We start from the raw sequence: 13,127 nt of genomic DNA, 5'->3' as shown, positions 1-13,127 counted from the left end.
TTGTCGCCATGGCACCCCCACCATTAGCTCCTGGCCAGCATTGTTACTTGCTCTGAAAGAAGAGGAAAGATGGCCCAGTCCATATCTCTCCCCACCGTCCTCGTCCCTGAAGAAGAGGACATTGGTGCCACTGAGCGCGCACGGGCCCTGCAATCCACGCGGAGGCTGAGCATGTACCCCAACATCCTTGAGCTCCTGACACTGTATAACAGCTTTGATGAGTTGGAGCTGGACTACCGGTAACGCATCAGAGCAGCCTGCAGGGGGCGATGGGGAGGACGGGTGAGAAGGGAAGCGAAGCAAAGGCATTCTTCCTCTCTTCTCCTTCCAATGAAGCTCTGTGGAAAATTCAAAAGCTTGCCTTTATATCTCACCGCCATTTTCTCCAAGTGGCTCAAGGAGGCGTGAAAATGATTCTCCCCCATTCTATCCTCAAAACAACCCTGTGGGGAAGGCTAGGCTGAGAAGCTATGATTGGCCCCAAGTCAGTCAGCTTCATGGCTGACTAGGGGATTTGAACTCAGGTCTCCTAGGTCCTGGTCCAGCAGTCTTACTGCCATACCACAATATAATACACCACATGTAAGACCCAATTGGGTTTGACTCTGGAGCAGATGCTGCTGGCTATTCATAGCTGCTAATTTGTGTTTTACTTTTAAAAATATTGTTATTTATTTATTTATTAGAAATATATAATGCTTAATAAAAAATATGTCATTTACATAAAAAACAATAAAATTATAATAAAATTTCCTTAAAGCTAGATAAAAACCAAACAAAAGTATATATTCCAAAATGAAACTGAACAGTGTTCAAAAGAGAGAGTTAATAATTAAAGAGTCAGAGTCTAGGAAGTCTGAATAAATATAATTTATAAGAGACCTTTAAAGGTCATTACTGTCTTATCTCAAACTACCCAAGAGAGTGTGCATTCCAGAGGAGAGGTGCATAGCTTTATTCTGTGCTGCATATTCTATGTTTGTGAGCCGCTGTGTGTTCCTCTTTTAAAGGAGGGGCAGAAAATAAAAACTAGATGATAAATAAATGGACTGTCTGGTATGAGGCAGCTTCCCATATATTTCTTCATTTGTTTTCCATTGAGTCTTGAAACCAGAGAATTGTCCTACCAGGTATCCCTCATTTAAGAATTAAATAGCACAATGTATTGCAAATCCCGTCATACTGAATGACTACATGGACACTCCAGATTTAATTGGCAACTCCATGCTTCCTTGTGCAATTCCAGAAGGTTGGCGGTTCGAATCCCCGTGACGGGGTGAGCTCCCGTTGCTCAGTCCCAGCTCCTGCTCACCTAGCAGTTCGAAAGCACGTCAAAGTGCAAGTAGATAAATAGGTACCGCTCCGGCGGGAAGGTAAACGGCGTTTCCGTGCGCTGCTCTGGTTCACCAGAAGCGGCTTAGTCATGCTGGCCACATGACCCGGAAGCTGTACGCCCGCTCCCTCAGCCAATAAAGCGAGATGAGTGCCGCAACCCCAGAGTCGGTCACGACTGGACCTAATGGTCAGGGATCCCTTTACCTTTATGTCCCATTAATGCTGTGCACCAGAATTAGTTTCCTGGCATCTCCAGTTTATTCTCCCAGTGTAGAATGGTTTAAAACTGAATTGTATCTCTGAGCCACTTTCTGAACCAGCAAATGCCTCTATCATCCTTGCCATTAAAAATGGATGTTAAACTTTATCACGTTGCTATTTAAAGAACTTGTAGATATGATGAGACTTACAAACAGGGAACACTTGCATGTTGCAGAAATGCGATCAGGGGAGTGGTTCTGAGAGATGTTAACGCAGAAGGCTATTTTTAAAAATCGAACTGGCATGTGTCCCCATTTTGCATTAAGAGTTCCCCCTGCAAATGAGCCAAGTTTAGCCTGGGTGACGTACACATTGACTCATTCTACAGCCAAGAGACTAAGCAGCTGCCTTGACCACCTGTTCCCTGTTGCTGGAAAATCCAGTCATGTTTAGAATAGCAGCCACCTCCCGAAGATTTGCGTGTTGTCATTTCACCCACCTTGTTAATCTGGGCTTCCAAAACATTGCCACAGTGGAAGTCGAGGGAAGGAAGGAGGGGGACCCCTGTAGTACAACTGAAGAGTGTGCATGGCAGATGTAACCAAATGGCGATCCATTTGTGCTCCCCAGAGAAATAACATTTTGAAATCTAAGCAGGGCTTAGCTTGGCCAGTGCCTTGATGGGAGACTGCATAGAATCCCCTATGCAAGCTGATCTGAAAGCGAGTGTGTGATAAAAGTGAACTCAATAACTCTGTGAGTGACGGGATATCCTTTTAGAATTATTCATTATTGAGGAACATATATAAACCCTCTTTAAACTTTCTACATACAAGTAGTGTGGAGAGTGGGGACTGTCACTTTTTTGCTCCCCAAAATTTAGAGGGAAACCTCTGAAGCAGGGAGCTTTCTGTACTTTATGGAGGATCCCCGCACAATTTAAGACCCTGATCTATGCTCTACATTGTGCAGGCAGCTTCCACAAGTAAAGGAGAAGAGGCTGCTGGATCAGGCCAATGGCCTATCTAGTGCTGCATCCTGTTTTCACAACGGCCAACCAGATGTCTCTGGGAAGCCTGCAGTCTTCATCTGAACATCAGAGAACTCCCCGCTTTTACAGTTTCTAGCAACTGGTATTCAGAAGCATGTAGGTTGGTGGCCATCATTGCCTCCTGTGGCAGTGAGTTCCATAGGTTAACTACACTTTGTGAAGAAGTACATTCTTTTATCCTGAATCTTCCACCTTCAGCTTCATTGGGTGTCCACGAGTTCTGGTGTTATGAGAGAGGAAGAAAAACTTTCCTGTATCTACTTCCTTGCTGCTGTGCAAAATTTTTATAGACTTCTGCTTCAGAAGTTCACCCTCCAGCTCATGAACAATAGGGAGCGGAGCGGAGCTTCACATGCCTGTCCCCTCTCTTGCATTGCTTTTACACATGAGTAAAACACTTGAACGAGGCAATAACTTAAAAGCTTAATGGATAGTTTAGCAGATTATTGCTACTTTAAGCTTCACATTTGTTCTGTATAATATCTTTGCTGTTTCAACTAACTATATTTCAACAAAAAATTCCATAGGCACACGATTTCAGATAACCTGAAAATAGGTTTTGGGATCTCAGATCATGCTACGCAAACAGATACAAGTGAAATAGGAGATATAAAGGTCTTTATAGAAACGACAAGAACTTTATTACAGGTAAGCTGTTTTCTGCCCATCTCTCAAGAAGAGCTTTGCTGGAATACATATGTGGCACTGTAGCTGTTTACATGGGAGGCGGGTGACACTGTGGTTTAAACCACTGTGCCGCTTGGACTTGCCGATCAGAAGGTCGGTGGTTCGAGGCCCCGCAACGAGGTGAGCTCCCGTTGCTCTGTCCCAGCTCCTGCCAACCTAGCAGTTCGAAAGCACACCAGTGCAAGTAGATTAATAGGTACTGCTCCGGCAGGGACGGTAAACGGTGTTTTCATGCGCTGCTCTGGCTTCGCCAAAAGCAGCTTAGTCATGCTGGTCACATGACCTGGAAAAACTGCCTGCGGAAGCGGACAAACGCCAGCTCCCTCGGGCTGTAAAGCGAGACGAGCGCCGCAACCCCAGAGTCATTCGCAACTGGACTTAAGTGTCAGGGGTCCCTTTACCTTTAGCTGTTTACATAAAGTAGCTAGTTCTTATTTTGTGCCAACAACAGCCATTTTTAACCATTCTAATTTAACATCTGCATTCATTCTTGCTTCAGAAATCTTGGCTATTTTTTTCATTCCTTTCATTGTCAAAGTCCTTATTGCCACTATTATCAACTGTAGATAGCATATGCAGGGGGAAAGTGAGATCAAACTGTTTATGAGGCATGTGTGTGCAAGCCTAGAGGAAGCTAGGCCCCTCCTTGTAATGCTAAGCCTTAAAACTTGTAATGCTGAGCTGTAGCTTAGCACAGGTGTGAGAAACCTCTGGTCTCCTACAGATGTTGCAGGACTACAGTTCACATCATCCCTGTCGGCCATGCTGCCTGGGATTGATGGGAGTTGTAGTCCAACAATATCAGGGTGCCCCCAGGCTCCCTATCCCTGGTTTTCACTGCTCTGTCCAAACTAACCCACTGAAACAGGTATGCAATTACGGCAGGTGTCTGGGTGTGGTTGTATTGGGTTAAGATGCCCCTTCCCAGGCCAACTTCATTGAGATCACACATGGGCTGGCACAGTCTGTGTGTGGTGCTGTTCATTTAGTGTGCTGAAACAGCTAGTTTGGTAGCTCCATTCTGTTCAACAGCCACATAATAAATCGTTTTGAATGAGCGTGCCATTAATCCTTTTGTATTTTCAGTTCACAGACAGGCTCTACAATGATTTTGCTATGCACCGAAAGATCCTTAAAGCGCAGTATGAGGAAAAAATACAGGAAGAGGCAACCAAGCTCTGGCTAGCCATAAATGACAGGCTAAAATACATTGATGACTTTTACAAGCAGGTACAGGGCAACTTTCCTCATTCCGCTTTAAGCATCCAAGTGCTGAAGTGTAAAGCATCAATGCGTAATCTGTGTGAAGGTTTTGTGTTTGTTTGCTATTTGGTTAAAGCAGTGTGTGTGTGTGTGTGTGTGTGTGAGAGAGAGAGAGAGAGAGAGAGAGAGAGAGAGAGGGAGGGAGAGAGAGAGAGAATATCATATGCTGGCAGTTAGCAGTGCAATACAGAAAGCACATTAAGTGGTTTACCCTGTAATTCCCTCGCTGTGCTATAAAGCACTATAGAACTCAGCCTAAGAACCAGCCCCAAACTGGAGCTCTTTTTTGCTGTTGGCAGGGTGGTGAGAGAGAGATTGTTGAAAGGGTCTCCCTTCCTTTTCCTTTCCTCTCTTTTTAAAACAAGTGATTACGTTTATATGTTTTTGTTTTTTAAAAAATCAGCCTTTCAGTTTGGGCATGTGTTACAGCAATTGTCAGCACAATCCGCTGTTCACTGCTTAATCAAAAATAAGCATGAGCTGAGTTCCATAAGGCGTAGTCTCAGGTTAGCGTCCGTAAGGTGGCTCTGCACCATTATTCTGCAATGTTCCAATTGCATTCAGAACAGTGGGATATACACTACGGATATGATCCAGGGATTGACTGTGCCGAGCCCCAGCAGAGCCAGCACAGGCAGCTGAGCCCTGGCAAGCCCTGGGCACGGTCTGATATCTGCAGGGTTCATGTGCCATCAATGCTGACACAGCAGGGGACTGGACAGAACTGCCGCCTGGTCCCTCCCTGACCAGAGAACAGGATGCTGTGGGCTTGTGGCTCCACCTAAAGGCAATCCATTGTAACTGCTTCTACTGTACCAGTCACAACCTTTCTCCAGAACTTGTGTGCTTGGGTGTTGCAAGGGCTAAAGGTGTTGGAAGAGGCAAAAACACACTTGAGGATTGTACCTTTGCTCCAAAGAGCAAAGATAATGATGGAATTGCTTTCTTTCCTTCCTTCCTTCCTTCCACATTCTCTCCTTCCTTCTTGTTGCATTTCTGTCTCACCTTTTTCTCCAAGGAGCTCAAGGTGGTGTACACAGTCCCCCCCCCCTTTCAAGCCCCACAATAACCCTGCGAGGTAGTTTAAGGCTGAGAGGTAGTGACTGGCCCAAGGTCACCCAGTGAGCTTCATGGCTGAGCAGGAATTTGAACCCTGATCTACCATGTCCTAGTCTGACACTCTAGCCACTGTGCCACACTAGCTTGAATATGTCTTTTTTATTTTGAAATTTACAGTTGGGCAGCACCTTTTTTATTGGGACCAACCAAAACATCCTAAGAAAGGCACTGCCCAACAGTGGACTTTGAAACATTTCCTTGCGGGCTTTGCCTTTTACCGTTTCGATAATCCGTAAAAAGTTAAATCTCGCCCTTCAATTACAGAAAGAGGAGAAAATGCGATATAGCTACCAGCAACAACTATGTGATGCACTTGCAATTCTCAAAACAAACTATACGGTGAGTTTTTGAATTATTGCTACTGTGTGTATTTTATTTATCTGACACAGCGCGGGGTGCAGCATACCCTGGTTTGCTTGGTTAAGGAATTCAGAGTTGGAATGCCCCAGCTAAAAACCTGGCCCCATGAGCCAGGGCACAAAAAAGCAGTTCTTAGGGTCAGGTGCAAACGTCATACAAGCCGATGTGGTATCCTTGTGCAGGCTTTGGGATTCACCCCTGCTCCCGGCTGAGCTGTTCGTAAATAGCAGAAGCAGCTACTGGTACTGGAATGCAGGTGCTCCCCCACCTATCCCTTTCACCCATCTGATCATCGCTGGTCATATAGTTGTAGAGTTGGACCAAATGGATCATCTAATCCAACCCTCTGCAATGCAGGAATCTTTTGCCCCACCTGGGGCTCGAACCCACGACCCTGAGAGTCTCATGCTCTATCAACTGAACTATCCATCCAGACACATCCCTCCCTTCCCCCACACCCTTCCCTAACTACTGAAATAAAACAAGAAGTTTGCTTTTGTAGGTAGCTGGCAAACACTGTGTGCCCAGGTAGACTATGGTGTCCATTCCCCTATTCTCTTCCCAAAACTGCAATTTCCAAAGCTCTCTGTGAAGAATGTGGGAATCGTAGCTCTGGGAGGGGAATTGTGGAACGGCCTACTGATCATAGAATCATAGAATCATAGAGTTGGAAGAGACCACAAGGGCCATCGAGTCCAACCCCCTGCCAAGCAGGAAACACCATCAGATAATCAGATAATGCTCATCTGATAATGCTCAGCACCCTAAACTACAGCTCCCAGGATTCTTTGGAGGAAGCCATGGCTGTTTAAAGTGGCACTATAGTGCTCTAAACCTAGGGTGAGGATGTAGCCAAAGTCAGGCATGATTTAGTGTTACAAAAACCAATCCAGCTGTTGCTGCTGTGCCTTCTGACTGCGATCAAGTGCTTTGTGTCTCTCATTAATGCTCCTCTTTCCTTGGCAGAAATATTTCTTACTTGACCCATCCGAAGAAGGTGGAGAAACCGTACTTTCAAAGTTACAGGTACTGAGGGGCAAGCTTGAGGAGCAGGCTGCTACAATTGAAAATTTGGAGGCAGAGGTAACGAGGCTTAAACAAATGTCCCCTGAAAAGGTAGGTGGTTTTCCAAAGCCTTTAGCACATGGATGTGGGCTTCCAAACGCTGTTGTTATTGTTTGTTGCATTTATATCTCACCTTTTCCTCCCAGGAGGTCAAAGTGGCTTACCAGGTTTCCCCCTCCTCATTTAATCCCCACTCAAACCCCGTAAGTTAAATTAGACTTAATGGCCCCAAGTCACCCAGTGAGCTTCATGGCCAAGTGGGGATTTGAACCCTGGTCTCCCAGGTCCTTGTCATATCAGTCTGCCTCAGGACACCCATTCAGATCCCCATAGGAAGCTGCACTTAATGCAGAATGCTGCAGTACAATTGCTGACAGAAGTGAGGCCTTGTCAGTATATAACATTTGTGCTCAGAGATCTGCACTGGTTGATTTACTACCAGGCCAAGTTCAAGATGTTCAAATTAAGTACTTAACCCGAGGTACCACTGTAAAGCCCTTAACAACTTGGGACCAATTTACCCACGTGTGCCCACTCAACCACTGATGGGCGGAATTGGCACTACAACAAGGACCACATAATACCCGTTCCATTTTTTTAAGGACTCAGTCGTTTAGTGTGGCAGTGTGGGAATGTTGCGGATAGTAGGAGAGGATATATTGATTCAATATTATCCTTCCTCACTCACGCTAGTGAGCTAGTAACAGAGCACATTCCATTGCACAGTGCTGGAAGCAAGTTGATGGATTTGTTAGAATCGTTTGAATTGAGCGATCCAGTCTGGCTTGTTCCTGGTAAATTTCCCCTTTAGTTCCCTCTTAAAAACAAGGATGATACAACAGTCTTCTTTTAAAAGTAATGATAAAGTTTACTTACATTCAGTTCACAGTATTGTCCTGAAGGCAGGCTTTAATCTTGTAGTCATAGTTACAGTTGTAGAGAAAAGAAGTCTGAGGTAGGCCTCACACTTTCTATCTTGCGGCTTCCATCCTCTGTAAGGATGAGCCGTGTGTTGCTGGCTAAGAGCCGGCAGAGGAGTCTGAAAGGTGAAATGGGAAGAAGGCAAAAAAGAGTTAAAATAGGAAGATGGCTGCTTGACTGGCCCTTTTATAGGGTCTGCTAGGGCCATGCCCATCTACCTGGTCACACACAGGGGGGGGGGAGGCTCCAGAGCAGGTTTGAGAGGAAGTCCTACCTGTCTGGAGCAACATTCCCCTGCGTGTCCACTCTAGGAAACAGGAAATGTTGTATTTGACTGCTACAGTGAATGAGACATCCTACAGGCAGCACCTGGTGCTGGATTACCAAATAGGCAGAGTAGGCCTTGATCTGTGGGCCCTACACCTTCTAGGGGCCCCACAACAATGGATCAAAATAATATTGATTTGATCTTGAAATAAAATTACAATCGAGCTTTCTTAGTTCAGTGTGAGGGGGGCCCTGAGATTTTTGACTGCCATGGAACTCCCTGCCTATTGAGAGCAATGCTCCGCTGAACTCCTTTCGGCACCTGCTAAAAACCTCTTTGTTTAGACTAGCCTACCCAGATGCTTAGAGAGTTAAGGTAATTTTAATCTTAGTATTTCAACTTTTGTATGTTTCAAAGTATGGTTGCAGGTTTTTCTTGATTTTATTGTTTTATCTTTTTGTAAACCGCTTTGAGGTTGTTGTGTTTTAAAAAATAATCAAGCAGTGTATAAATTGTATGAAATAAAATAAAAATAAATAGGAGTAGCTGTTAAACATTTTTAGTGTAGAAAGGCAAATGTATTTCCCTCTAGGACTGTGAGTTGCTACAGGGAGAGCATTGCATAGTCTGTTCTTATGTTATACTGATGATACTCCATTATGGAATGTCTTTGGACTGGGTTGTCTGCATGGTGAATTGGGTCTCAGTCCTGTTTCTAAACGATAGATGATTAAATAGCAAATGTACCCTAAATTCCATCAAAGAACTCCACAAGTCATACTGGGGTTTAAAGAGAAAGTTTTTAACCACTGTCTTATAACATACGGTTTTGCAGTGGGTAAATTGCAGCATGAAGTTAGCAACTCAGAAACTACATAGGGTGATAAAGCTTTGAAGTCTCCAAAACGATGTACATTCATATTTCGCATCTATCTTCTAAGCCAGGTTGGCAAGGTTTACCTTTCCAGCACTGCAGAAGCAAGTCCCCGCGCTGTGCCAGTTTAGCTCAGCGCACAGGGACTCACCAAATGGGCGGCTCAGTTCAGGGGCGGCTCATGGGCCTGTTAAACGACCCCCATGGGCTGCTTGTGGTCCATGGGCCTTAGGTTGCCGACCTCTGTTCTAAGCAAAAAAGAACTGTTGCTGTGGGCAGATGGTAGGGAGAGCCTCACCACAAAGCCTTCCTTCTGTGACAAAAAGCTGCAGAAAACCCTCCCTTTGCTCATTTTGATAGTGTCCTTGCTGCAGCAAGGCTAATTGTTTTATTTACAGTTCTTATTTATGACAGATGGTGGCGCTAGAGCTATAGATTCACCATGCAAAGCCCACAAAACTGAAGCTACAGCACAACTAGATTTTAGAGAACTGTCTCTTACAAACAGACCGCATTTGATTGTAAAACATTTTTTTTCAATCTGTGTAAATAATAGATTACAAATAGTTGCTGTTGTTAATTATGATGGTGCTGGTGACAAGCATTGTTATCAGTATTATTATTATTATTATTGTTATTATTATTGATATCCCCTTCCTCTCCTCCCACTACTGCCCCCATATACTCTCACTCTGCAGCAGATGGGGGGGGTGTGGAGCAATTTTGCTATATAGTAGAATCATAGAATTGTAGAGTTGGAAGGGACCACAAGGGTCATCCAGCCCTACCCCCTGCAGCACAGGAATCTTTTGCCCAACGTGGGACTTGAACCCACAACCCTGAGATTAAGTGTCTCATGCTAGTAGTAGCAATAATAATCTATATGCCTCTTTTTAGCCCAAGGGCCCCCAAAGTAAAATGCAGCGGAATTCAAGGCAATAAGATAACAAGATAAAATTAATTTCAGTTATGATCCTTGTGGCTCACAGCACAGTGAGCCTTTGATGCGTGAGTTCTGCCACAGCTAAGGAGCTAGCCTTTTAAGCCTCTTAAGTCCTGAAACAGTTCTTTAAAAGATCCTTTGAAACCGTGAATTTACTGTGTAACCACATAGAGTGGAACGATGTCTCAGGGGACTTTTGACTAATCGTTTCTTTGTACTGTGTGATGTTTATTAACACCCTCTGGCAGATCCTTAACTGGAGAAATCCTAGAGGGTTTGGGGGAGTATTTTGGGGAGTTGATAAAACAAAAAGGAATCGTGTCAAGTCCAATGAAGCAACTAAGTAAGAACAGTTTTCTGAAACCCATGGCTTATACCGATGGTGGGGTGGGGACGATGTTAGGGACTCACTTTAAATTGCCTGTTATGAGCCCATGTGCTTTTTGAGGGTTATATACCAATTTTAGCTTCAATAATTGATGCTGCTTCCTAATTAATTGTAATTATTTCTAAAGAAGAACAGCTGCAGATTAATATAATGGATGACTTCTCACATCTCTGCATTTTGGCCACTGATTCCCATAAACCTGAATGGTTGTCAAGTGCTTGATCACTGTGATCATCACCTACTCCTGTACTTACATGATCATTTATTTATTTTTTTGCTTTGAGCTTTTTTATTTTGTGTAAATGCCCAGAGAATTTACACAAATGGATAGTATACAGTACCATCCAGAGATGGACAGTATACAGATGATGGTGGTGGTGGTTGTGGCGATGATGATGGTGACTTTTTATTGTAAACTGTGTTTTATTATCTGTGCCCAGAGAACTTGGATAGCATACAGATGATGAAGATAAAAATATAACCTTGAAACAGTCCCTTTGATTTCAATAGGATTAACTCGACAGCAAAACTCTGTGTACAGCAATATATGTATATCCTACTTCACATCCCAACCCTAAACATACTTTACTTGGAGTTAGTCCCATTTTGTCCAGTAGCACTTCCTTCTAAGCAAGTGTGTTTGTATTTTAACCTAACTTACTCAGATTCTCCTACAAATTATTCAACTTGTTCAGTTCTGGTTTGCAACCAGTTAAGTCAATGCAGCCACTTCACAACATGGGAGAGAACTGTAAACCATTCCATGGTCTGGGCTGATCATAATGACAACATATACCAGACATAAAAGCATTCTGAGCCAGCGTTCGACACCCAGTTGTGTTCTGATAGAAACACCTTGTGGCTGAGGCAGCCATGTGAGCCGCCCTGGGGAATTATTTGAGGGGATGAGTAGGAATCCCCATATGTCATAAACTGGGCAGATGAAGAGGAATGGTGGAGACCGCCTCCCCAGGGGTCTTCCAGAGAGGAGGAAGGAGCAGATAGTATAGATCTGGAGGGCACAGATCACACCCTAGGAGAAGAAGAGGGAAGAAGTTGGGAAATAATGGAATACAAGGAGCAGGAACCAAGTAGCCTAGAACAGGCAGAGCCTGAGCAGCAGCTGACTGACACACTGTCACTTGAGAGTACAGTGGTACCTCGGGTTACAGACACTTCAGGTTACAGACTCTGCCAACCCAGAAATAGTGCTTCAAGTTAAGAACTTTGCTTCAAGATGAGAACAGAAATCGTGCTCTGGCGGCGCAGCAGCAGCAGGAGACCCCCATTAGCTAAAGTGGCGCTTCAGGTTAAGAACAGTTTCAGCTTAAGTATGGACCTCTGGAACGAATTAAGTTCTTAACCCAAGGTACCGCTGTACAGTGGTACCTTGGGTTACAGACACTTCAGGTTACAGAGTCTGCTAACCCAGAAATAGTACCTTGGGTTAAGAACTTTGCTTCAGGATGAGAACAGAAATTGCGCAGCGGCAGCAGGAGGCCCCATTAGCTAAAGTGGTACCTCAGGTTAAGAACAGTTTCAGGTTAAGAACAGACCTCCAGAACGAATTACCGGTAAGTTCTTAACCGGAGGTACCACTGTATCCGAGAACCTGTTCCCTCCCCAAAAACCAAATTGAAAATAGCAGAGAAGAGGGCTCAAAGGTTGGTGGCACTTAACAGCCGCCGTAGGAGGTAGGCGGAGTCCGAGGAATAGGAAGTGCAGAGAAGAGGAGGTGGAGCTTCACTCGAGGCAACGTCAGATTATGAACGGTGCGGATGGAATTTTGCCCTGGTAATTCTAATAATAAAAAGGAACTGAAAAACTCGCTTTCCCCCTGTCTCTCTGCTTTACTGGGCAGGCAACCAGTGGCCACCAACAGCACCCTGACACCAGGGATAGCAATAAAATTAATTGATTAATCAAATAAACCAGACGCTTTGAAAAGTTGGTGCTGCACAGAGCACAAGTCCGAGTGCAAGGGACAGCCACCCACTTTCACCTGCACTTGAATCTTGAGGCCAGCCTCAGCTTGGTGGCAAAGTTGCACTGCTAGATTGTAAGCAAGCTTAAGATTTTGTGATGGGGCTTTGCATAAGTATAGGGAAGTGGGGCCCTACCACCGGGCCTGCCCCCAAAGTTGTGCCCCTTCTTCCAGCTCCAACCAGTTCCTTCTTGCATGGCTGATCTCTGGTGCATACCTTGGCTGCATGAAGGTTCCCATCTTACATGTGCTGCATGCATAGCCAGGGGTGGGGAGAGAGCTTGGTTGCCAGATGTGACCCCACTCATCCTTTGACGCATCTTGTGAACACTCCTGGTTGCACAGGGCTTCTGATTGCATAGAGGAACTCTCACAAGTACAGGTAGTAAACCATGCAGACCTTCTCTCAAGGCATAGAGGCCAGGGTGATGGATCAGGGGGACAGGTAGGTCAGTGAGGTGGAGCTGGTGGACACCATCCGGCTTGCCTTTACTCCGATGGTGTCAGGGTGCTGCCGACGGCTGCTGGCTCACCCCCCAGGAAATCAGACACAGAGAAAGAGAGAGCTTTTCAGTTTTTTTATTTCTACAGGATCTCAAGAAGACACAGGAAGAGCACCTTACTCTAAAGCCCATGTTCCTCATAGCAAAGCTCCACCCCTCTCTGGC

At 44.9% G+C, this 13,127-nt stretch overlaps 1 protein-coding gene across 1 annotated transcript in view; it reads left to right on the top strand.

Annotated features, from left to right (window-relative positions):
- The window catches only part of LOC310746084 (uncharacterized protein C10orf67 homolog, mitochondrial), a 45,972-nt gene continuing 32,845 nt past the window's right edge, over window positions 1–13,127 (top strand). The window contains exons 1-5 of the mRNA XM_083579794.1: window positions 1–239; window positions 3,115–3,235; window positions 4,361–4,504; window positions 5,921–5,995; window positions 6,983–7,132. Of these exons, the coding sequence (XP_083435920.1) occupies window positions 70–239; window positions 3,115–3,235; window positions 4,361–4,504; window positions 5,921–5,995; window positions 6,983–7,132 (660 nt within the window). The 5' untranslated portion in view covers window positions 1–69. The remainder of the gene's footprint in view (window positions 240–3,114; window positions 3,236–4,360; window positions 4,505–5,920; window positions 5,996–6,982; window positions 7,133–13,127) is intronic.

Source organism: Podarcis filfolensis, assembly GCF_964270895.1.
Source record: "Podarcis filfolensis genome assembly, chromosome: 12".
Taxonomy (NCBI): domain Eukaryota; kingdom Metazoa; phylum Chordata; class Lepidosauria; order Squamata; family Lacertidae; genus Podarcis; species Podarcis filfolensis.
The sequence above is the reverse complement of the archived record's forward strand: the minus strand, read 5'-3'. Positions and strand labels throughout refer to the sequence as shown.